Genomic DNA, 26,517 nt, shown 5'->3' with positions numbered 1-26,517 from the left:
TCACATATGTCAAAATAACACAGCAAAAATGTTTCTTCCATTAGAAGCATGTTAAAAAATGACAATTTCACACTTAAGGGTTGATGGAAAGATGAATATTTGAATATTATTTTCATCACGGAAGATTTCAGTGAAACGTACTGGTTGCATAATATTCTGAGTTGGCTTATCAAGGCCATAATTGTGATAACCTTGAAAAAAAATGGAATGTGAAATCGGGTATTATATATTTCTGGTATTAACAGTAATACAGTAACATTTAACAGTTTAACTTAGTCTAGTTTTAAGAACATAAACAAATTGAAAATGAGATAATTGTTAACTTTTACGTTTGGATGACTCTTGGGTAACACATTTTGTTTCTTTTTTTGATACAGTGATCCACTTAATGGGCCGTATTGACGCATAATTGTCTTATAATATTTTACAAGAACATATCTGATGACTTTCGGAATAGCAACATGAAAGTTAACGAACAATTGCCTTCTCAGTATCAACACATAAATTTGATGTCATTAAAAGAAAACATATTTATTCATCTACGTTCAAACGTATAATAAGCTATTTGAGCCTCACGACGCACGAACGATCAGGAAAGTATTTAATATCTGCAAACTTCATATGCAAGCCCTGTGGCCAGAATTCAACAAAGACCCTGTTTGAAAGCACAATGCCGAGTAGACACTAATCGAGAGAGACGCAACATACAAACAGCACAATCAGACTTTAACTGGATTAAACCCCCAATAAATTTACATACAACTGACCTTTCCGAGGCGGTACCAATACTCCTTGATAAACACATCGATTTTGTTTATTTAGTTTATATGCACTGTGTTGTTTATGGAGTTTTGTGCTGTTGTTCCATGTTTCTTGTTTGTGATTTTTCAGTTTTGTGTTTTATGTCTTTGACGATTACCCTGTGCCATTAAACGGGCTTTATGTTTAAACTTTTGGCTACTAAGCTTTGTTTCTGTATTTCATATAAAGATTTTATAAACCTTTATCAATTAATGGTGAGGTCATCACCTTGGAATGGTAACAAGCCTCAACTGGTTGTAAACTAGTTAATGATTACCCAACCTTACACCTGTTCCAACAATTGTCAATAAAGTTAAGCGGCTACAAACGACGACATCAAGATAACCAAGAACAACAGTCACGTAAGAGAAAAGAACGCCAACGTATATTAATATTACAAGCTGTTATTAATAAGCATTCGATTTGCCAATGAAATCACTTTGGATGTTTTGATTTTACTGAGGTCTTTAATCAAATTATGTGTAGACAACCTGACACGTATATTTTTGAGGTACTGGAGCACTAGAGTAGAAGACAGGAACGGGGGAAATCCTTAAAGAAGAAACACTGAAAATGTTCTGTCTGTAGTTTTTTTTTGTTTAAAACACTCAGGATAGACGTTTACATATTTATTATTTATTATAAGTAAAATGTTTGAGTACATTTAATAAAATGTTAGCAACTTTTAATTAAGTTTAATACAAATTAATGTTTTGATTCCGAAAAGAATCACCGAATGATTGATACATAAACAACAAGTGGCATAGCAAATGAAGATCAATACAAGAAAGAACGAAATAAGTTCATGATATTTAACAAAACAAAATCAGGGAAAGACTATATAAAACTGGTTGTACTGCATATTCGAGTTTTATATTAAGAAGTGCATCTATATGGCAATTAATCAAAGAGTTATGTCTTGACTTCGATACTTAACAAAAACGTTTACTACTGACCTTGCTAACACTACATATGTCTCCATAATACGCGAAAAACTCCCTCCCATTGCTAAAACTGTTGTATTATTGCCGTATTTTCTTTTAAATTGAATAATAGCAGCTCGTAGTTCAGATAAGGAAGAGAAATAAGGGTTTTTGAAGGAAAGTGTTAATTTTCAGAAATTCATGTTTTGAGATTGCATGCTCCAAATAAATAAATGATTCGTTTTAAATTTAGAAAATATTGTTATGAAACAAAATATAAGCTGGGCTCGAAAAGCGATCCATGACGACCGCCGGATCATTAACGAGGTTCGTTACCGAGTTGGCTCTGCGATCACGATCGCCTGCTAGAACATGTTAAATGTTTCTTGTCACTTGGAACAGAATGTACCTACTTTACCACGATTGTGTCACTTTAAATTTGTAATGGCGATGATATATAATATATACTTTCAATTTGCGTTAAATCATATTCGGCTAGATATATCACATTTTTAAATATTAATACAATTAAAAAGACAGGGACTATGCCAGAAGCCAACATCTTAAGACACAAATACTAAACTAGAAACAAAACTAATACACATGCAACAATCTTTGAATAAACATATATGTTATAATTACCGCCATCGAACGGGCAGCGACGGAATTGGGATATATACTAGTAGTTGTGAACTCTACCATTACTTGTCAAATTATAGATAATGCGTGTACACTTGTTTCAAGACAAGTATGCCATACTAAATGTGTTGTTTTTTTATATTTATTTAAGTAAACGTGGAAATATTTCAAAAGTAAATATAAAACCAATATTTACACGAAATACTCTTTCATTGTTTATAGATCACATTTAAAGTCCGCAGCTGAAACATATTTCAAAAAGATCTCGGTTGAGGATATCCTGGTGTTGTCGGTCCTCCGTTTGCATTGTGCATATTCTTAGACGTGTAGTGATGTTTTCATGACGAGTAGTTACTGTGTTTCTGGAATTAATTCATTTTTCTGAGAAAAAATCAACTAAAAATCGTTATCATTCAAGTATTTTTGCATTATATTTTTAGACCAAATCTATTAGTATCTTAGCAATATTATGAAGCTTATTTTATAAGGTTATTACTATTCCAGCCAGTTGTATGTTATTTCTTCATATAAATCATCGTATAAAACTTGATACTTCATCCGGTTTTCATGAAATGCATTCCTAAAATTTTAACCAATTTCTGTATTGAAACAGGAAATGATGTCATGAACATTTTACAAACGTATGCCCTCATTTAACTGGAGTTGACGTCACGATTTATGAGAAAGCAAAGTTCGTTAAATGTTTTGAGTTAATGTTGTGATATCTATTGATAAATACAGCTGTCGCTCCTGGTACCGTTCAGATTTACTGAAAACGCGTTTTGTCTGCACAAAAGTCATTTTCCAGACATACAGCTCCAGTCAGTCCATCGAGAGAGAGAGAGAGAGAGAGAGAGAGAGAGAGAGAGAGAGAGAGAAATATACATAATACTTTATAAAGAATACTTTGCAACGGCTCCTTCAGATTTGATTTTGAAAATGAGTTAGCCTTGTTCGCATGGAAGGATTGCTTTCGTTTTAATGTTAAGAAGACAATTTGCTAAAACAATTCTATGCTTGATCTGGATACATACATATCTAATATATTCTAGATAGGTGAAACTCATTCAACACCCGTCATTTGGAAAGGTCATTTTAGAATTGATGGCTTGACAATTTACAGAAATGAAACGAGCAATTAGCAACGAGTTATTCAGTGAAGGAATTTTAGTTTGACTACGTTAATATAGAGCCTTTATTTCTGTACCTAACCATAAAGATGCAGCCAAGAATGTAATTTGAATAACTGAGCATTTAATGTCGACATATTGTACTTTTTGATATGTTCTTAAAGACAAATGAAATTTCAAAAAAAGATCATTGACATGAAATAACAATTGTTAGGATATTCTGTGGTTCGACTTTTAACTGAAATAAACCTTCTGTATGTGATCATAAAAAAGAAATATCATTCGATGTAGATAGTTATTTTAGATAATAATATTAATAATCATATCTAAAGCACTCTTTTGTTTCACTTTCTGACTTAAGCTTGTTAATCCGTTTGATAGGTATATAAGACTTTCAGCAAATAAGGAAATAAGACTCATATATACTCACTGGCTTGACAGTATGTTCCAGTCCAACCGGGAGGACATTTGCACATGTAATCACTGGAGTTTTCCGAGCACGTGCCCCCGTTTTGGCAAAGATTGGCCTCGCAGGCTGACATTCAATAGATGTATTAAGTATTTATTTATGCATACACAATAGTTCAATCGAAACAATATGGTGAAGCACAGAATTATGGTATTGAACAAAGGCAGACAAAAAAGCCTAAGAAAGACACTACTAACAATTAAAGGCAATTACATTTAGGATTGTTATAAAGTTGGCAGTTGTGTTCCAATTGCCGTCAATAAACAGTTCATATAAAACCTCACTGCTCTGTTCATACTATATTTTGTGTAACTGGGTGATATCCTATCTCAAATGTGGTTTAATAAAGAAACTGACCAATATCACCGCATTCCTATGCAATACATAGTTCAAACGACTCCGATTGTTAATAATTATTATCGTTTGAAAATAATTGGTTAAGGGTTGTATCTAATACATGAATTAATGATTTTTTGCATTACAGTTGGATGTGTTCTGAAGGATGCACTATAAACTACATGATTATGTTTAAGATCGAATTAAGTCCTGGCTTTAGCTATGGTTAGGTTTATTAATATATATTTTTTATTTGCAATGTGTCTGTCAGCGGCTCTCATTGAGAAAACTATAAAGTAAATGCTTAGGATTGAAGATTTAAATATGTTAAAATTTTAAAAGAGGGTTTACTATTTCACCATATTGTAATGTTAAAAGATATCACTAAACAGTCAAAAATTGTTGTCTTCAATCTGCGATTTTCGAATTATACACAACTCAACTCTTAATGTCCTTAGATATATAAACAACCATATTGAGCGAAGTATTTTCTTTCTTTACCATGTTCTCGTCTTGTGTCAAATTAATTTATTAGTTTTCTTTAGCAAATATGGATGTACGATACAATCCTTCCATAAAAAATATACAGCCATCATTAAGGACACCAAGAAGGCTCCAAAAAGACATCCGGTGATTTAATTTGGGAAGATTTACGATTATACACTTACTGTCTTGACAGTTGGTTCCGGTCCAACCGAAAGGACATTTGCAAGTGTACTCACTGGAGTTTTCCGAGCATGTGCCCCCGTTCTTGCATGGATTGGCTTCGCAAGCTAAAATGCATTCATTGATTAGATTTATTCATAAGAAATGATACAACGGAATCATTAGGGACAGGACCACAAGCCAAACTTGTGACTATGGTAATGTTCAAAGGCAGAAATATCAAAGCCTAAGACACATACTACAATCAATGTAGACCGTCAATTGTCAAAGTTGTAACCAATGGAAATTTCAGATGGTGTCTTACCATAACTATTACAAGACTAAATAAAACAATGTTCGAACGACTCTATTTGTAAATTATTTTATTCCGTTTCAAACGAAATGGATAAATGATGTATCTTATTATTGCTTAAATATTTTTGCATGTTTAAAGCGTTCTATTCTATGTAAAGTTCAATTAAACAACTGATATAATCGATGGCGTAAATTCATTGATTTGTGAAGCTAAAATACTAACGTAAATTTATGAACAGAAGCAATATAAGGCCAGTCTTAAAGAGAAATTTCGAAATGTAATAACGTTCAATGTCAATTTACTGGTCAATTTATTTTTGGGAATGCATAAAGCAGTCTCGGTTAATTTGATGCTATAGAAACTTACTGCTGCTATACACGTTCATCCTCCAACTGAACCCACATTTGTATTTGCTGTCACCAGGGCAGCTCGATGCGCACTCGCTATCGTCAACAATCTCGGGTGTACGCTGCCAGTTGTTGCCACAGAAACATTCGACACTATACTGAAATGAAACCGATACGATGTTCAAATAATGAAGAGTATTGTCAATATCTAAAAAACAAAATATTGTATAGTACGATACGTTTTTCGGGAATTAATTAAATGCTGACTTCGCGAACACACATTTTACTATTATAAATATAAGTAATGCAGTAGTCAATTGTAACTACGGCCCCAAGTCCAAGAAATAGCGGGGACTTTGACTTTTGGTCCAGTTAAGCCCGAGTAAAGCCCAAAAATCCCAAATACACCGGCACCCCAGGAATCCTAGGTAAGGCCCATTCCCGCTATATGTGGCGTGAAGACAAAAGCACCGCATTCACCCGGCACTGCGGAGCCACCGAGAAGGTAAAAGCACGGCCCATTTCCATGGCTATCCCCGGTAAACCCCCGGACCTGGGGTGCCGTGGTTACAATTGACTGGTGCATAAAGCATGTTTTGGAAAGGCCCCCTATGGTAAGGATACTGCCTTAAGTTATGTTGAATTTCGATAATAAACTATTCACAATAAAACAACTATTGCTATTGATTTAAAATACTTCTGTACGAAAAACAACATTATGAATGTAGCTCATAGTTCTTCGAGAATAATGATGCGCCGATAGGATAGTGCACTGCGTATGTAAATAATATTAATAGTCGTGGTTGTCCGATGCTCACAAATACAAATTCTATTCAGTAAGCCAATATGGCGATGCAGTGATTACAGAAGACAATCTGGGTTTGTTTTTCATAACAAACAAGTTTTTTAGTTAAAATTATTGTCTGTTAATCGTTATCAGTAACTTGTGTTTGTTTATTGAATAATAAGTGTATTTGTGGAGTAACAGAATATATTTTGCATTGTATGAAAACTGTGTTTTTAAGGCGCTACATAATGAATGTTGAATTGTTACAAAAGTTCCCCTTAAGTGCTTAAGTATTGTTGCATAACACAACACAACGGTATTTGTAAATTTGGAAGAAAACTAGAGGCAGTGGAACAAAACGTATGCAGCGGTTCCTAGGAAATTAAATGCTTTTGGCTTTTGCTCTAATTGTACCTTTGTGAACAGTACGAATTTTGTGAGAAGTAGTACAGAATGGTGAAGGAAATATGTAGTATATATACCATTCTTTACTGGAGATAAGGTAGAGAAAAATTTGCGATTTTTTTCATTTGTATCAAGGTATATCATACATATAAAGGGGAAAAAATCTTATTCGTGTTAAAACACTATGACGTCATACTGGTATGTGTAGATTCATGTTAGGAAAACAGCAATGACATATATAATTTCAAGTTAAAGACGTACGGTAAGCCTTAAGTACAGGATGAAAGAGTTATGTTATAAACGACTTTTAAGTCCATCTGCAACTTAAACGGATAGTTACAAGAACAACTTGTGTTTCGCAACCAATCTAAAATTTAAATGTGATTAACTTTGCGTATGGTTTATTATACTAACTGTTCCTATTCATCTTATTTCTGACGAAAGATCTATTTTAACGCTTGCATATAAATTAAAGTTTCTCACCGCGACTCCAGCCATTCGATATCCATTGTCTTCGCAGCGTTGTATACAGCGCGCCGGCGTGTTGGATTTATCATCTGACACCCTGGGCAACAAGATACGCCTTGACAAATCATCTTCGACGAAGCATCCAACATACGACATACCTGCAGGATTAGTCGACAGAAGGCAAGTTTGATTGTTTTTCACCGATCCGTTGTCCTCGCAACGTTGTATACAACTTGTCAGCGTGTCGGAATTGTCGTCTGATAACCTTGGCAGGATGAAACGATCTTCGACGAAGCATCTTGCATACGAAAATCCTGCTGGTTTAGTGGAAGGGAGACAATTTTATTACACATAAACAATACTTTTTATTAAAACTCAACTGTTGATATGATGTTTGAAATAAGGTTATATTCAACAACAATTGTTACAAGTGGTTTCAATCGTTTTACATGTGACAAATTTAATCTTCTTAAAAGTAGATAAAGTTAACAGAAGAGCTGAACAATACGTGTCGGTTATTGTGTTCTTTTTAACCAATTCCAGTAATATGTACTTAAACGTTGTGAACTTTTAGAAGAAGAAAATAAATTGAAACTATCAACTGATTGGTTATTTTGTGCTAACCATAAAAAGGTAATTTTTGTTTTTTAACATAAATCTCAAAAACAATGTGTGCAGCTTACACTTTTAGACAAGCTTTTATGAGATAATTGAAGTGTGTATAATGATATCGATTTCTCTTTTTTGTTTCAAACGTTTTGAATGATACTGCCATCTATGTACTCACTGGTGTGTTTTGAAAACCTATTAATTACTAAATGAAAACTTTTTCGGCGTTTTTTTTTAAATAAAACTCACTGGTTTGGCAGTTGGTTCCTGTCCAACCGAATGGACATTTGCACGTGTATTTAGTGGAGGTTTCCGAGCACGTGCCCCCATTCTGGCATGGATAGGCTTCACAAGCTGAAATGCACGAAATATTGGCATTTAATGGACACAATAGGGACAGACACAGAAACCAAACTTGTAATTGTGGTATTGTTTAAAGACAGACCAATGAAATCCACAAGAAACATATAACAATCAAAGAAAGATTTACATTCAATAGTGTAATAAATGAAAGTTGGTGTTTCACCAACATGCCGTTAATAAACAGTTTCAATAACACCTTAACTGTTCTTTCCATACTCAAGATGTATTCTGTACTTCTGTGTGATATCATTTTCCGACTGTATTTTAATAAAGAAGCTGACCATTACCACTACATGCCTTAATCAAGCCAGGTTCAAATGAGTCCAACTATAAATGATTTTATTCCGTTTCAAACGCATTGGTTAAGGGTTGCATATTATTCCTGCTTTCATGATTCTTATTTTGCAGTTTTATACAATATCTGTGATAAAAATGTTCAATGCAATTGTGTTTGAATTTGATTATTTTAACTTCATGTGCAGTTTTATAATATATTAATTTATGATTGCTTTTTATATAATAATTATTTTTCTTTGGCTGTTATATATTGAAATGTGTCGCTCTATGTCAAACTATTTTTCCGCAAGGACCACAATGGAAATAAGGTATTCAAAAATCCTGTTTTGCGATATTCTTTGTGTAAAATTAAGTTGATTGTTTCACTCATGTATGACAATTTTGTGTTCATGTTATATTCTTGGTCCCTGTAGGTTTCATTGTATTACTATACATTGTATACAGAAATAAATCTATCTAAAGCAAAATCAATTTGTGTCAATGCCTATAAAAAGGGATACAAAGGTGCAAAAATGACATTTGCTCTTTTTGGTAGTTATTTATAGAGTACATCATTAGAAACAATTTGGCGAAAATTTGAGGTCAAAATCTGAAGTACTTTTGTTGTTATGACGATTTAAAGAAGCACAGGAGTCGATCAATTTATCGATGAAAGTGTCAAAAAGTGGCATATTTTTTAGATAAAGAAATGAAAACACATGTTTTTTTATGTCTTTATATAATTTGTAGTTATATATCTTACACAAAATAACATATTGAACTGGTGACAAAATTCTTGTAAGATTATGATTGAAGTTTTAAATGGCAATCAAAATGTTACCAGGACAACCACAATACGATGCAATTCAATATTAAACGTAAAAGAGATCACACACGCCGCTCTTAAAAAGTACCCAAATAACCTAAGCATTGGCAGACACTTTACAAATATTTTTTTTTTAAATATTCAAAATGTTTAAGACTTTTGTTGCTAAGGTGATTTAAGTCCAAGGGGGGTCAGTGTACAAAATCTATTCTATTATCGAAATATGAAGAAAATATGTACATCCATAAATAGGTATTTTCATGTATCTATGCATTTTGTAGCTATGCTTATTATACACATTATAATTTCACAAATGGACAATCCTGTAATAAAAAACAATAAATGTAACAAATATACACAGAAACATTGCCATGGCAACAAAAATACAAAGTAGTGTATTTATTGTCTCTGTACATGTGTTTGAATCATTATTTCTTAAAATATTATAAGTTTACATAATGCAATATTGTATTTATATATATATAACATATTACTACACTAAGAAACAAGTTTGTAACCATGGCAACCACAAGTATCAATTTTCAATTTTACTGTAATTTGATGAAAAAATGATATTAGGGTTCTAGCAAGAGTTATGGAAGGTTTCTGCACCCTGTTCTTTTTTGGAAGCACCCGTCATGTGATAACTTTATATTCACAAGATTATAAATACACACAGGCTTTAAATATTTGGCACTTGAAACCTAATAGTACTTCAATTAAACATTATACAATATTCCTAACATTTTCTGTAACATTCAAAATGTTAAAATTCTTCACAGATAAATGAAGGGTGTCCTATTGAAACATGGAAACCTGTCTCTTTTCTGTAGCTCCCTGTCTTTCTTTAACCTGGCTAAACCCCTAAGAGGTTTGTTTATATAGTTACAGTAAATATCAGCTTCTAATTCCTGCAGATTTCTTGTACTGAGAAATAATGTTATTACTTATTTCAAAATGACAAACACTAGTCCAAACAAACAGCTCTAAAAAGTTAATTAACAGGTTGTACAGTTTGTTCAATGCTTTGGTTGAGACTGTCTAGGGCACACTGTTTTTTTCAATGTCTAATTTGCTGTATTCTCTGATCTTGTCATGTTAATACCACTGCCATTCAACATCCATCCCCTTGATGAAGAATTCGGAAAGGAGTTCAGGGTACACAACTGCTTTGGTTTTCATCAGGTAAACTAAACCATCACCGATGCAGCAAACCTGCACCGCACAAAGCCAGGCCTGTTTGCTGAAAGTATGGATTGATAGAAATTATGTCTAGATCAGTCATATTTTGACATCACAAAAACACACACAAAAAAACAAGCTTATATAAAGATCAAGATATCATGCCAGTGTTTTGACAATGTCAGGAGTTACTTGGCTAGTTTAAACAGCTTTTATTTTTGTTTAACATTGTTGAAAATTTGAAATGTAATATAGAAATAACATACTTATGAAAGTTAACATATACATTCTTCCTCTGGCAACAGGTATGCAAAGATGTATTTTATCAATTTCAACAGTTATTGAGTTATGGTCAAGGTTAATTTGTTTACATGTAACTGACACCAATTAAAAGGCTAACGCTGAGGCGAATACTCTTAAAAATCTAGGGCTCAATTCTGTTAGGTTAAGTATTTTCAAAATTAAAGTACTCTACTTTAGGGTTTAATGTGAACATCTTATTAACTACCTGCTAAGACCAAAGTGCCAATTTCGGCTTTTTATCTCCAAGCCATGGTACGTGAAGAAGTGATCATCATGCTCACAACAGTGTCTGCTCCCCTTCAATTCAGTCTCATCGAAGAAATAAACTGCTTGTTGTCCTGCAACATTTGATACACATCTTTATTTTATACATGCTATTTTGTTTATCTAAAATATTGCATGATTTCAAAATAAAATATGGAAACCAGTTAATTATTCGGTATTACACAATATGTCTTCTGAATATGTATAACAAGGTTGTCATATGTGCAACCAAAAATCTTCTCTTTGCTTGGAAAAAGCTGTCAATTAACAACCGTTTATTAATTTGTGAACTTAAGTTATAAATAACTAAAATGTACCCGAGTGCTCTGCACATTCTCCAAACTACGATGACACCGCATTTCCATCAAGTTTTGAACAATATTGGACCAATCGGTTGGGCACGATTGGGGAAGAAGACTGGCAGGCAATGTCCCAACTGTAATGGAGGGTGCCGGGCAGGTAACATGGATACTGTCCTGAAATACGATAGCAATATGATGTTATGTAGTGCACTGTGATCTCTTGTCAATTCATTATTGTTGTTATCAAAACTCATAAACAGATTTCAATTATCTACAATGTTATCGTGGACAGGTTGAGTTTTTCTAGTAAATGAAGGTCATTCATAAGTTACACAAATCCTTATTAAAATGTCATCAGTGTCATTGACATGTCCATCGGGAACACTTTACTCCCATGACTACAAAAACATATGACTCGGTATGATGAGAAATTTATATAACTATACAAGTTCATTCATTATTATGGACAATGTGGTATGGAAATTAAATACAACCGCCAGTTCAAGCCATTTGTTTACTTCCGGGTTTATGACAATTGACGAATATTTTCGCCTTTTTCTATATCATTTTAACATAATAAAATTTAATATTAAATTTATACAACAGCAATGATATTTACCTGTCAAAACTCGACAGAAGCATCCTCGAAAAGCAGCAAATGAAGACAAAAAACGTAAATGTTTGAAAATTTCTTGTTTGTCAATTACCAACCGGAAATTACGTATATGCATAAGGGAGATAACCTTGTTGTTATTATACTCGTCGCTATCGGTAACATCGTTGTCGGAGTATATGTATATTTTATGGATGCAATTTAAACAATTGTGGTACGTTAACATTTATAAATCTAACAAAGAAATGGAGACTTAAAGTCAGTGAAATATATCAACAAAACTTTAAACACGTTTTTCTCGAAATTGAAATTGCCGACTTTGTACCCCTTTCTACAGGCGTCGTCACAATTGATTGAGACTGTCGAGACATCTTCATTATCATATACAATGCAAAATCGATTTGATTGAGACTGTTGAGACCTTATCAGTATCATATATAGAGCAGAATCGATCTAATTTAGACTGTTGAAACTAATGTCTAATCGGTCTGATTGAGATTTTTAAAAATGTATACTAATCATGTACAGAGCCGTATCATTTTGATTAAATATATTAAAAAAAAAATCTTTTTGAGATCTCGAGGACCCCTTTTATTTGCCCCGTAATAGAGACCATGGGGTCGGGGCCATCCCCATGGGCCCTTACATCATTCAAAAACAGTAATATTAATATTACTAATTAAATATATTAATCTTACTGTACCAATCGGTGTCGGTTTGAGATTGTCGAGTCCTCCTCGTTAGGTCAGGAATGGCTTGATTTAGAATATGCAGACTGACTTATTGCGATGATCAAAGCATTCTCTGACTTATTTAGAAAGTTGAAACCTACTGCTGCTATATACGTTCATCCTCCATGCGCCCCCACATTTATAGCTGCTGTCACCAGGGCAGCTCATCCCACACTCGCTATCGTCAACCTTTTGTGGTGTGCGCTGCCATTTGTTGTCACAGAAACACGCGGCAGTGTACTGGAATAATAGGGATAACCTTAAATGGTGAAGCATAATGTCTGTAACAAATGTCGTTCGTAGTTTTTCATTGATTTTGCGAATCGAAACGATACTTTTAAAGTTTGAGAACTGGATTTCACACTGATTGTATTTCCATTCTTACATATCCGAAAATCTCAATAGGAAGTGTTCCATCGCCCTACCTGTACCTCGAAACGCAGTGGCAAAATGCTTTTATTCGAAACGTATAAGTAATTTTATTCCTATTTCAAAGTGTTTTCACATGAATGTCGGTGTGATCCCGGTTGCTATCTAACAAAGTGAGATTGTTAGTCAAGTGCTTTGCTTCAGTGTCAGTGCAGAAGTACTCTGAATATAAGTAAGAAAATGCGTTGCTTTATGCGTTGAATTGACTGTTCACCGAATTCCAGTATTTAAGTACCTTGATCTTCTAGTTATATAAATTAACTTTGAATTAAATGTATGTCCTGTTCAGATCATGGTCGGTCGTCTTAGAGATATTGCGAAACGTAACATCCACGTGTGCGCAACTTTTCGAGTCCTCGAGGAATATGTACTTCGTACAAGTTCAAACTATGTGTATGACATCAAGGACACATGTAGCATTTGTGATATGTGTCATACAGTTGTGTTAAGATTCGTGCAAGTTGGCATCTATAAAACCGCGGAAAAGGCGTTGGTTTGAAATTTTGGTGAGTTAAAGGTACGTAATGTATATACGTAATATATATATATATATGTATATATATATATATATATATATATATATATATAATATATATATATATATATATATATATATATATATATATATATATATATATATATATATATATATATATATATATATATATATATATATATATATATATATATATATATATATATATATATATATATATATACTGTGAAATAGGCACACAATATGTGAAATGTGAAATATGTGAAATCTAGCAAAAGCCAATACGTTTATTTGAATACATCAAAGTGACCAGTTTTTGATACAGTTCATACAGTTGTTCAAATAGATATTTTAAACCACTTTTTATTGCCATTTTTTGTCGTTTGTTTGTGTTGCACAGTACAAGCATTTCGGGGTCTGAAATCCGCCATTTATCTGTGTTGCTTTATAATTTAAATGATACAGCTGAGGTCCTTACCCCCGGCATATACTTAAGTTTCTTAAGTGATTGAAGTGTCTTACCTGGACTCCAGCAATGCGGTATCCGACGTCTTCGCAAAGTTTTATACAGCGTGCCGGCGTGTTGGAATTATCGTTCGACAACCATGTCAGCAAGATACGGTTTGTCGAATCCATGTAACATCCAACATACGACATACCTTTAGTATTGACAGTCAGAAGGTAAGTTTTAACTACTAATGGTCAAAGAAATAGGTAATAAATGAGGTCCAGCTTTAATGCAGTAATTATAGGGCGTGTGCAAAACTTTACAAACTCAAAGAAGGAGATCGTTATTCTTTGCGGAAACTACATTTATTCTTTATCAATCGATATAAATTGAAATATGTCGTTGTCGTTGAGGTTGAAATGACTTTGACCATCGATGACTTTGGTGGAACGTGTGTAAGCTATTTCTGCAACTCTATATACTGACAACGAACATTCAAGTCATTCAAGTCATTATAACTATGTCCAAGCAATGATTTATTCATTTAATTAAAAGTTGTTTCTTACCAGTAAAGACTTGAGACTAGTTGACGAAAGGTAAGTTGTTTTTAATAACCTTCAATTGAATTCATTAGCAAGGCCATTTTGAATAAGAACATGTCCGATGTTCCATGTTGGGACTTGAATGAAAGTAGTAGACAGGTTTAACAAATCATGTACAATCAAGTGACCTTGTGCCTATTTTTCTATTAATTGTTGGGACTTGCAATATATACAAATACTTGGTCAGCCTTTATTAATGATATGATTTACTTTATATAATGCATTATTGTTGCGTGGTTTAAGGTATTTAATATACATTGTACGGTTATTACTGACTTAAAGCTGCACTCTCACAGATTGAACGTTTTGACAACTTTTTTATCTTCCAACGAGCCAAATTTTGCAAAAAAATCATGGAAACCAGTAATATCAGACTGCTGACAAAAAAATAGATCGCAGATTGTAATATTAAAGTTTAAAAAATGATGTGTTTTTCTTAAACCGTTAGTAACGGTTTCAACCATGGCTAACACATTAATTTTCGAACGGAAATATGCGATCTGAGTTCCTGTGGTTCATAAATATTAACGTCAACAATAAATTCATGTATTGAAAAATGTCACGTGTTAAATTAAACATTACAATACTCTGTAATAATATGCATGGTTATATTATTCCTTAAAAAAACTACACTGACTCAGGAATTACCCAACAAATAATTAATCAAAAACAATCGGTATTACATGTCGAAAATTCGAATATCGGACACTAGTCATCCAGCTGGTTGACCACAACCAAGAATATTTTTAAATAGTCCTTGAAATTTCTTTATATACTTGGTTGCAACAAGTAAATTCAATAATCAACAATAGATGCTTTGTTAGAGCTGTTTATAATTCCAATAAATTTGATTATACTTGGTTTTACAAACAACTACGCTTTTATAAACTTTACTATGAGGTCGTTAAAATAACAACATCTAAAAACAAAATGATTTTTTTCTTCAATTTCTTGTGCGTTTTATCACATACACAACCTGTTTTATTGTTTTGAATTTCTGCTTCCTGTTTCAATACATGAATTGTGCGCTGATACGCGTAATTTATTAAAGCGTGTTCTACTTGTTTTTATTAGATAATGTATTCAGATATTTCGCCGTACTAAATGAATTATGTAAATGTGAGAATTATATGTTCAGTTTAGTACTATTGATAATATCAGCACGCCACTTCTATATAAACATATAAACATTTAAATAGAACCATGTTTAAAATCTGAATCAAATGCATGCGCATTATCCTTCCCCGGATAGAGTCAAACGTCCAGAAACAATTTTCCTTAAGAACAAGTTTTATCTTGGATGCCCAGGACTTATTACATCTTCACAAAAATCGACAGATCTACGATGAAAAGTGTTAACTAAGATGTTTTAGAATCTTGTTTTTAAAACAAAACATAATAACTTGGAAGTATGTAAAGATGATAGTACTTTGCTGAGCTCAGAAATGATATTTATAGAAATTTTAGGGGGATACGTTCTATTTCTTTAGATTGTTAGACCCCAATCTCAGCATCTGTAATATTTAAGGATGAAAATATACTAGTGCTAGGCGTGCTAATTAGACCAGGAGATTGGGTGAGCAACGATCAGGCATGGAACTGTATATAAGTTTATCAAGAAAGATTAACAAAAAAAGAGTAGATTGAGATGATAGTTGGTTACACAACACTGGTTAAAGGGAGCATAGTACATAATCAAAAGCGTTTCGAATCCTTGATGGAAATCTGATAAAGTAAAAATGCTGTTGTTGTTCTCGTGGTTGAGAGCTGTATTGAAATTGAGAATGACTTTAACGTTCTGTAATTTCTGACATGTCATGGATGATAGTTTATCTTCTATTCAAGTAGAAAGGACATTGCATGAAAATATGAGTGTTCGCTTTCCCTAGAAGTGCAAAGTGGCGGGTTAAAATTGCAGAATAGTCGGAACTGTACTTACGAAGAGCAGATTGAAAATTGACTATAAAGACACTCGTTTAAAAACTGAAAATACCGCTCTGTTGTTAGAGACATTGCGGAGTGTGTAATTCCTAGTCCTGACAGGTGATGGTGTTAGAGACATTGCGGAGTGCGTAATTCCTAGTCCTGACAGGTGATGGTGTTAGAGACATTGCGAAGTGCGTAATTCCTACTCCTGACAGGTGATGGTTTTAGAGACATTGCGGAGTTCGTAATTCCTAGTCCTGACAGGTGATGTTGTTAGAGACATTGCGGAGTTCGTAATTCCTAGTCCTGACAGGTGATGGTGTTAGAGACATTGCGGAGTGCGTAATTCCTAGTCCTGACAGGTGATGGTGTTAGAGACATTGCGGAGTGCGTAATTCCAAGTCCTGACAGGTTATGGTGTTAGAGACATTGCGGAGTGCGTAATTCCAAGTCCTGACAGGTGATGTTGTTAGAGACATTGCGAAGTGCGTAATTCCTACTCCTGACAGGTGATGGTGTTAGAGACATTGCGGAGTGCGTAATTCATAGTCCTGACAGGTGATGGTGTTAGAGACATTGCGGAGTGCGTAATTCCTAGTCCTGACAGGTGATGGTGTTAGAGACATTGCGGAGTGCGTAATTCCTAGTCCTGACAGGTGATGTTGTTAGAGACATTGCGGAGTGCGTAATTCCAAGTCCTGACAGTTGATGGTGTTAGAGACATTGCGGAGTGCGTAATTCCTAGTCCTGACAGGTGATGTTGTTAGAGACATTGCGGGGTGCGTAGTTCCTAGTCCTGACAGGTGATGGTTTTAGAGACATTGCGGAGTGCGTAATTCCTAGTCCTGACAGGTGATGGTTTTAGAGACATTGCGGAGTGCGTAATTCCTAGTCCTGACAGGTGATGTTGTTAGAGACATTGCGGGGTGCGTAGTTCCTAGTCCTGACAGGTGATGGTTTTAGAGACATTGCGGGATGCGTAGTTCCTAGTCCTGACAGGTGAAAATGTTAGAGACATTGCGGAGTGCGTAATTCCTAGTCCTGACAGGTGATGTTGTTAGAGACATCGCGGAGTGCGTAATTCCTAGTCCTGACAGGTGATGGTGTTAGAGACATTGCGGAGTGCGTAGTTCCTACTCCTGACAGGTGATGGTGTTAGAGACATTGCGGAGTGCGTAGTTCCTAGTCCTGACAGGTGATGTTGTTAGAGACATTGCGGAGTGCGTAATTCCTAGTCCCGACAGCTGATGTTGATGGTGACTGTATGATTGAAACGTTTTTCAGAAGGAGTGGACCTACTAAGCTTTCTTTGAAGAACAGATATAGATACTTACTGTTTTGCTTCGCACACAAATTTTCAAGCTTTGTTTTGATTTTTTCACCGCAGTTATTCCAATTAATATCAGCGTATTCAAGACCGGGACGAAGTAAGCCCATCTTAAAATTTATCTCAAAGATCGACAAAGTTATGACATAATGCTTTCTTTGTAACAGCGTTTGCACTTAATTCTGTACATATGTTGACATCCAAGGCTATCGTCTAGTCCTAAAACAAATTTATGGTTGGGAAACAACTTTTTGAACATGTCAGGATAGTATTTGTAATATTTTCAGTGTGTGTTTTAATATATGCATTCGTGAGAGAATTCTTGGCGGCCGCATCAAAGAAATTTGGCAATTTGTCGTCATAACCCCTGTCGTAGTATATATCTCGAAAAAGAAGGTGACTTACACTTATTGAAGTTAAGGATGCTTAAGATCGGACAATTGTAGCGAATATTTGATAGGACAAAAGACTTCAACGCCTAACGAGTTGGTAATGAACATCATGTCCAATATTTATATGAAAAAACAAGGTATACAAATGAGTTGGCGTGAAAGCCCATATACAGAACGAAGAGACTGATTACGCCTTGCAAAGCCAAAAGAATTTGAGTTATAGATATCACGACGACAAGAGTAAAGAATAGCAATTTGAAGTAAATACAGGCACCTCATTTCTGTCAATATGCCTATCCCTTCTGCCAAGTGTGTTATAACCGTTGAAACAGATATAAACGAAGTGAATCTTGAAGCCATGTCTAAGAACAACCTATCAAATCAAAACCATAAAGTTCAGAGAATCGTATATTTAACTTACTTTAAAATCTGTGTTCAATGAATGAAACATGATGTTGCGGCAAAAATGTTTATATAACTCATTACTAGACTGTGATATATATTCTGAAGACTGAGTCGGGGCCCGCGTTAGTATGCATATCACCTGATAACAACAACAGCTCAGTTATCCACAAATCAGAGTGCATGAGGAGTTATATATATAATCGATTTCTTATTATTATGAGTTATTCATTTTCGTCTTAATTTATATACAAACGAGACTAAAATGTATAGCAAGTTATTATTTTTGAAACTACACATAATTGTATTTTACACAAAGGAACGAAAGAAGCAATAGTGTATCATAATAAATAATTAAAACGCTCTTAAACGGTATTAATAGACAATATGAACCTATTTACGTCAATTAAGTGTCGTGATCGCATTCATAAATAGCTAATTCTAAACAATTAAATATCAATATACCAATTTTGTATTGTTCGACAAATAGGCGCTTAAAATATATATCTCAATTCCGTAAATTACTGACATAAAAAGGCCACTAGTATTTGTGTTATTTCATCTAATGACATATAAAAATACCGTCCGTTACTCAAAATAGTTAAAATTGTTTCAAATTGTTTTCAAAGGTTACAATACTTGACTTACTTAACCTTATAACGATGCCTGTAAAATTGCACTTTTAAATGACTTTGTTACGAAAGTGCCGCACTTCTCTCACTAATTAGACACACATATATTTATCCATTTTAATCAATGTGTTCAGCTTTAGTTACATCCCTTTGTGCTAGGGATAAAACTTCCTTTCAAAACTTTACTTGTGTAATCATTTGGAAGACAACTTTAGCAAATATATGTTGTGTTTTTGTTTTGTTTTTTAATAATGTTTTCTTTGTTTATTCCCAGTTATAGTAAATTCATGCTTTTTATTATGAAACTCTATAATCACCCTGTTTAAACATCTTATTTGCTAAAGTAGACTGTGTGTGATGTTTATAGTTTCAAATAATAACTGCATCGTACCTTTGAAATGTTTTATTGTATAATGTATTCTGAATGTTTTTCTTTCGTCTGGAGATAGAGTCAGGATGCCTAATCATAGAAGTACTTCCTTAAATTAGTGCATACTTTGATAAGAATTACCTTTTACGTTTTAGCTAATTTCGGGATTGTAGGAATAAGCGTGAGGTTGTGCACACATACTGGTTAAAACCCCCGGTAAATTTACATTTTACTGACCCTTCCATGGCGGTACCTATCAATCCTTTATAAACACACCTGATTTTTGTAGTGTGTTGTTTGTGGGGTTTGTGCCGTTTTTCCATGTTTTTGTTTGTGATTGTTTGTTTTTGTGTTCTATGTCTTTGGCGTTTTCCTTTTGCTATTAAACGGGTTTTTTGTTTAAACTTTCGGCTACTGGGCTTGTTTCTGTTGTTTTTCATATAAATATTCATCAAGAAGAGTCATTTTCCGCATGTTGCTTTTATGTATGGTGACAAAATAGTGCCTCAGACTAATTTCTGCCACCACCCTTGTGGAAACAGGTTTCAAATATGAGATACAAGCAGTTATACCGTAAATTGATGAGATATGTCAAAACGCAAAAACATACGCATTAATTTAACTGAGAATATGAAGGTTCACAATGAATATGAATGATGCAAGAACGAATATTTAAGATTTTCTTTTATCGCTTACGGTGACCAGATGGAAGTCCACCTTGCAAATGAACTGTTGTTAATGCTTCCTGACACCTTTATGGTGCAGACGTGGCGGTGTCAGACTACTACTACTTTATTACGTGTTATTACTCTGGTGGAAATAAACCTGCATTCTCTTACTATAATTTGTAAGACGATAAGAAGGATCTAGAAATAATATTGTTATTAGCATATTGAAAAGAATTCACCTGTAACAAGAGTCTTTCTTGTTCGGTAATACGATCTTTATTTTATATCGCATAGCAACCCAGCGCACTGTCAAGTTTAGCATATCTTACAGTCTTATCTTCCGGTCGTGGTTATGTTTTGTTATACAATCCATGTACCCCATTTAAGACTTAAAACAATCTTTACAAATGTGTAAAGTTTATGAAGATGAAATGTCACCACGGGTATTTCGTATAAAATCGTTGGGCAATAAACAAGCTACATTGTGTACGAAATATACAAAATATGTTTCTTCTTTTAGGAATCTTCCCTTAAAACGATTTTTTAAAGAAAGTTAACAAATGCATGCAGTATAGAAGAAATGGTTTCTCGTTAATAATAATCGTGGACACAAATGTTACTGACCTGTACATGGCGCGAGTCCAGTAGCTATTAGAAGTATGATATAAGCCAACATGTCTAGACGATATCACAATATGACAATCGTTTGCAATGTATTCTTTCGCTGCTAAAAGCTTTATCATTTATACTTTTATATGGCCATTCAGTATGTGTTTTTACTTAAACATCGGGATAAGTTTATTTCCTCGTTTCAATAGTACGAACTCTATTGGTTGTAGTTGTATAGTTGATGCGATGTAATGAATTGAACGCAGGAAGATATACGTTCATTAACTGTTAACAAATTTTGCACATTTTTTTTTTATTTCAACTGAAGTTGTTTTTATTCTAAAGAATTCACGAACACAAACTTAGTGCCATCAAAGATGAGTACTTACATTTCCTCTATTGAAATGCATGTGTTGTAAATTGGCATAGGCTATTTATTTAAAAGAACACAATTCCCTGTGGAAATTCAACTTCACTATTTAGTCCCTGAAGCATTAACTAGAAATCGTGAAATCAAGAAGTTAAAATGGTGAAACCCTACGGATCAAAAAGGCGAAAATAATAAATGTCAGAATTTAGCAAGCATAAAAATGTAAAGATGCGAACTGATATACTTAACACCAAGTGACCGCCTGTTTCTATGACCGATACAGGGCGATATCCCCAAAACGCTGTTGCGTGTCAATTCATGCGCGCAGACATAAGGTCAACGTCACAGTTTCGAATTCAAAAGTTTCATCCATATATATTTCATGTCGGCTGCATTTCTCATAAACTCCTAACAGGACTTCATGAAACTTGGTAAAACTGTTTACCTCATCGACACAACACCCATTATCCACTCCATATCTATGAACGTAAAATGTCGGGGAACGGAATGAAACAAGCATTGGGGAGACCTGTTTCTGTTTCCAAAACATCCGTTCAGAACCCTCGTTCATTAACTACATGAAATTTGTTCGGAATAATTGCATTTAAGAAATCTTAACAAATTTCAAATCCGTTTAAAACAAGGTCATTTGGTTAAATGACCGAGAGCATTTGTTGAATACGTAAAGGACACATTTTCTAACCAATCGAATGAATGTATTACCTATATGACTTCTAATACAAGTTCGAGTAATCAAACACTATGTGTAACGCCGGGAAAAACAGTAGGTCACGAACCTAACCTACGAAAGCCCAATCATAACCAAACTTTGAGAATATATCAGCCAATATAGATGATTAGCCATGTCGCCCAGTCATTTGAAAATCATGGCCCTTGATTTGCTTAAATTACAAAACGAAATCATGTTGACTGCGTTGTAGCTTGAAAAGCGCTTGTCCGATGTGTCACCAAACTTAAACAATATGTGTATGGGCAGATATTTTCGACAAGTTGATATAATTAGCTAAGTCACCCAAGTCACTTCAGTGTTATGGTCAGTGAATTTTCTAAATTAACCAAATTTGAAATTTATTGTTTTGTGTCGAAATTGGATTACGTTACATGCAGCTGTTTTCTTATAAAACAACAGTACTAGAATATTCAGTCATTAACTTAGTGACTTAAGCTAACATTTGATGTCAAAATAACTCGAAATCGATTGTTTTGATAATAATGTTCAATCAAACCTAAAGTCTTTTTGTTTTAATGTTTGTTCATGTAAACGGAATTAAATATACGTTACTTCAGAGTGATCAAAACATTGGATATATCTTAAAACTTCAATGCGTTGTAAAAGTAATATACTTTAAAACTATGAGCAAGAAGGTGTCACCCTCGCCTCTGAAAATGTTCCTTCGCCTGTATTTATTAAAGTTCTATGTCTGCTTAAATTTCGCAAACTTCTACCCACTTGGTCATCGATGCAATTAGAAATAAACAAAATGTTTTAAATGTAACCCTTTGAATGAATCAGACAAAATTTATTTTCGGTAATGTGTTTTTGTTGTATCAAATTGCATACATAGAATTTATCCTTATACGAACTATTGAGAACTTATGTATATGTTATTGTATATGTGTGTAGAAGCATATGTACTGAATTTCAGTATTATAATGTTAATAACTATTTCATGATTAAATAGCTTCCTTATCGTATGTTTATGTTTTAATCATATCAAGATTTTATTGCAAAATCTTTTGATTTTGTTTACCAAATGTTTTTCAGTTTTAAACTGTCATTGTCAGTAATGACAACTTCCTAATATCAATTACTTGCCTCCATTAAAGAAGCGGTGTTATTTTTTGTTTTAAATGTAATGAACTCGTATTATATCGTTTGCGTTTTGAAACAGACCTCTGTTAAAACACTACCTTACAATGATATTTTAATAAGAGAAAAGTATTTATTCTTGCGACTGAGTAAATTATTTTCTTCTCCCGATTTAAAGACGGGTAGGGGGAACAATACACCCGAGTACATTTCAAACTGAACAAACACAAAATGGTCGTGGGGAAGGGACCTGAAGCCCCGATATAAATGTGTTAGCCATATATATATATTGTTCGGCTTTGGGGTCAGAGCGTTTTTTATAATGTTAATTCCCTGACATTGCCCCCCTTCCCCTCCCTTCTAATACAGACCAAGTAAAGTAACGTAAAATCAATGTACAGATAAGTCGTGTATTGCTATATAACTGCTATCTCGGATCGGGGTACTTCCTGTGACCGTGTAATGATGACATTTCATATCAGTACAGACCATTCCAATTACCAGTTTATCTTAGTTTAAACACGTACATGGGTTGTTTCTATTTAAAACGGTTTTGTTAATATAAACAGTAAGTATCTAATGCCGTAGAGATAAACATCCTTACTGACTTCATATCACACGATAGTGAAACTCGAGTGGAGTCACTGAGTTGTAAATCCCTCACTTCTACAGCTACTAACACCTGTTGTTTCCATAAAACCCCTGTCACGTACGAAGGCGTACCAGAACTGCCACATACGTCGGCATAACGGAACACCGCTTTTACATGGTGACACTGTTGTGACAGAACCGGTTAGATCTGGTTCATAAATCTACCTTAAACAATTTTATTTCATTAATTTTATAAACTTTTTTACCTCAAGTTGTGGTATCAATTTAGCTTTACATTGTTTTCTGCTTCCCGTAAAAAAACACTGATATCAAATTTTATTTGGTCTGCTATTTTTTATTTTTAGCTCACCTGAGCAAAAAGTGCTCAGCTTGAGCAATTGTGATAGGTTGAATGTCCGACGTCCGTCGTGAACATTTTCCTTCAAACAACTTCTCCTCCTAAACCACTAGGACAATTTCAATCAAACTTCACAGGAATGTTTTTGGGTGGTTTTCTTCCAAATTCCATGCATGGTTCCTTGCAGAACTCTGGTGGCCATCGCAACCGAAATATTTTTTTTAAATATTCTCCTCTTAATCCGCTAGCCCTTTTTTAAATAAAATTTCTACATCCCATGTGAATTCGTAAACAATCATGGCCGCCAGGGGGCGGAGTTACTTTGCACAAAATGTCTATATGAAAATCTTCTCCTCAGAGTCGTGAACTCTGGTGGCCATGTTATTTAACAGAAGTGTTCCTACGGTAACCCTCAGTCAAATCTTTTCACATCATGTTGAATATAAAAACATGGTTGCCAGGGAAGGGATTAGTTTTCTCTTTTTGTCTATATGGAATACATTTCTTCAGAAACCATTAAGCCGATTTCAAAATAATTTCTCAGAATTGTTGTTTTAGGTGACACTGTATCAGATTTATTCACCCAATTGTGATTCATAAAAGACAGGGTGACCAGGCCAGATTTCAAAATATTTTCATATAAATATTCTTTAGATTACAGTTGTATCAAAATTGTAATTATTAATTGTTTTATAATTATTGAATTGTTGTACATTCATTGAAGATATCAACTTCAAACTTGATGAACTTATTAACAGTAACAATTTGCTCATTGGTGACAAAATATAACGAAATATATATAGGATATTTGTTTATTTCAGTGTAAGATCGTATTTTTTTCACGAGTGTGAATAGGTATAATGTGATTTGACTAGTTGATATATCGTATATACCAGCTTAAAAAAGGGAGGAAGGAAAAACTCACTGAGAATCTTAGCATTTGAAGTTGAAGCAAACAGGTACTTGTACTTGCCGAGTAACTACTTATAGGTCAGATCAAAGTATTCAAGCGCGCCCTATAAGGAATAGGTGAGTCTCGCATTGCTTCGCCACGTACCCAAATCAAAGTTTCAAATGATGCGTGGCCATAACAGTTAATCAGTGGTAGAATATGAATAAATAATTCAGGTCACATAGGTCTAAATCTTCGGTTAACACACGGATACTGATTTATGGTTGAACCTCGCACCAAGCGCGAACGCGCAAGGTCAAAATAACAACAAGAACATCAAAAAGGTAAAACACCAGGCCCAAATATCTCGTAACTTCTTAAGTCTTTTATAGCTGGATTAAGCTAAGCTCACAATTTTTGTGTATCTATCATTTGTTTTGTATTTACTTCAGTGAGAGTTTTAATACTTTGAATATGAACGATATTTATGATAGTTATAATAAACAATTTTTCATTTATTAAAATCAAACTGAAATATATATTGTTGTTAATTGAAATAAGCTACTGAGCCTGTTAAGCTTAAAAAGTGTCGAGAAATTGGGACCTGGCTTCCATTGATTTCCCTACGTCTAAGGTATTGGTCAAACAACTCTGCTCACAATTTTTGTGTGTGTTTTTGGTGGGTCTACGATGTACTACATGTTTCTCGTATATGTACATAGAGAAGATTATAATATAACAATGGCTGGAATATGTAGTAGGCTTGTTGTTATATATACTTGCTATATGAACATGTAAATTCATTATCTCTTACGCAATAAAATTCACATGTGCATATATAAATATGCAGTTTTCTACAAGTTCCACATTCTGTTTCGTTCCGAATAGTTATAAACCATTCAATATTCATATGAAAAGCTACAGTAAACAAGCTCAGTAGCCAAGAGTTTCAACATAAACCCCGTTTAATGGCACAGGGTCACACACGCCAAAGACATAGAACACAAACACAAAACAAACACAAACAAGCATTACGAAATATCAGCACGAAATCTGCAAACAACACAGTGCAAATATACTATATAAAAACTAGGGTTGTCAAGCCAACGCTCGTACATGACACACATTCTCAAATATAATCTAGAAAATTTCTAGCATTACTAACAGATGGATTGTATATGAATGCGCAAAGGGAGATCTCTTTTTAAAAAACTTACATAACGTATTTTAAGTTATCATATGTGATTTAAGAACAATATTTGTATATTGATGCATATATCAATGTCCTCCACATTATTGAAGAAGCGTTAATAAAGATTCAAAGCAATATTTGAAAGAACCCAGAGTATCAATAAAATACTGGCGAAAGGAAAGACGCCATGTAATATAAATACGAAAGGGTTATTTATGCCAGTTTTAAATAGATCATACGATAGCTC

At 33.9% G+C, this 26,517-nt stretch overlaps 1 protein-coding gene and 1 long non-coding RNA gene across 3 annotated transcripts; both read right to left on the bottom strand.

The window, feature by feature from the left end:
* Window positions 1-1,415: 1,415 nt before the first annotated feature.
* On the bottom strand, window positions 1,416-21,505 carry LOC128226781 (neurogenic locus notch homolog protein 1-like). 2 transcript variants are annotated; one of them, XM_052936838.1, is made up of 9 exons: window positions 21,052-21,505; window positions 14,183-14,319; window positions 12,837-12,975; window positions 8,125-8,229; window positions 7,282-7,580; window positions 5,626-5,764; window positions 4,967-5,071; window positions 3,924-4,028; window positions 1,416-2,725 (listed from the first exon to the last, which is right to left on the bottom strand). In XM_052936838.1, the coding sequence occupies exons 1-9, from the start codon at window positions 21,101-21,103 to the stop codon at window positions 2,715-2,717; spliced, it is 1,092 nt and encodes a 363-aa protein (XP_052792798.1). In that variant the 5' UTR covers window positions 21,104-21,505; the 3' UTR covers window positions 1,416-2,714. The 2 variants fall into 2 exon arrangements, with proteins under 2 accessions (XP_052792798.1, XP_052792797.1); XM_052936837.1 differs by having other exon boundaries at window positions 7,282-7,583; window positions 21,052-21,503.
* LOC128226782 (uncharacterized) lies at window positions 9,245-12,172 on the bottom strand. The gene is made up of 4 exons (XR_008259729.1): window positions 12,011-12,172; window positions 11,407-11,565; window positions 11,031-11,163; window positions 9,245-10,583 (listed from the first exon to the last, which is right to left on the bottom strand). It is a non-coding gene; the product is annotated as an uncharacterized LOC128226782 (long non-coding RNA).
* Window positions 21,506-26,517: the final 5,012 nt, after the last annotated feature.

The sequence above is a fragment of the Mya arenaria genome, chromosome 3, assembly GCF_026914265.1.
Source record: "Mya arenaria isolate MELC-2E11 chromosome 3, ASM2691426v1".
In the NCBI taxonomy this organism is placed as follows: Eukaryota; Metazoa; Mollusca; class Bivalvia; order Myida; family Myidae; genus Mya; species Mya arenaria.
The sequence above is the reverse complement of the archived record's forward strand: the minus strand, read 5'-3'. Positions and strand labels throughout refer to the sequence as shown.

Coding starts and splice junctions, on each gene's coding strand:
- LOC128226781 (XM_052936837.1), bottom strand. CDS start 21,103: ATGTTGGCTTATATCATACTTCTAATAGCTACTGGACTCGCGCCATGT. Junction 12,976..14,182: donor ACCGCATTGCTGGAGTCCAG/GTAAGACACTTC, acceptor CTATTATTCCAG/TACACTGCCGCGTGTTTCTG. Junction 4,029..4,966: donor CGGAACCAACTGTCAAGACA/GTAAGTGTATAA, acceptor ATTGAATGTCAG/CCTGCGAGGCCAATCTTTGC.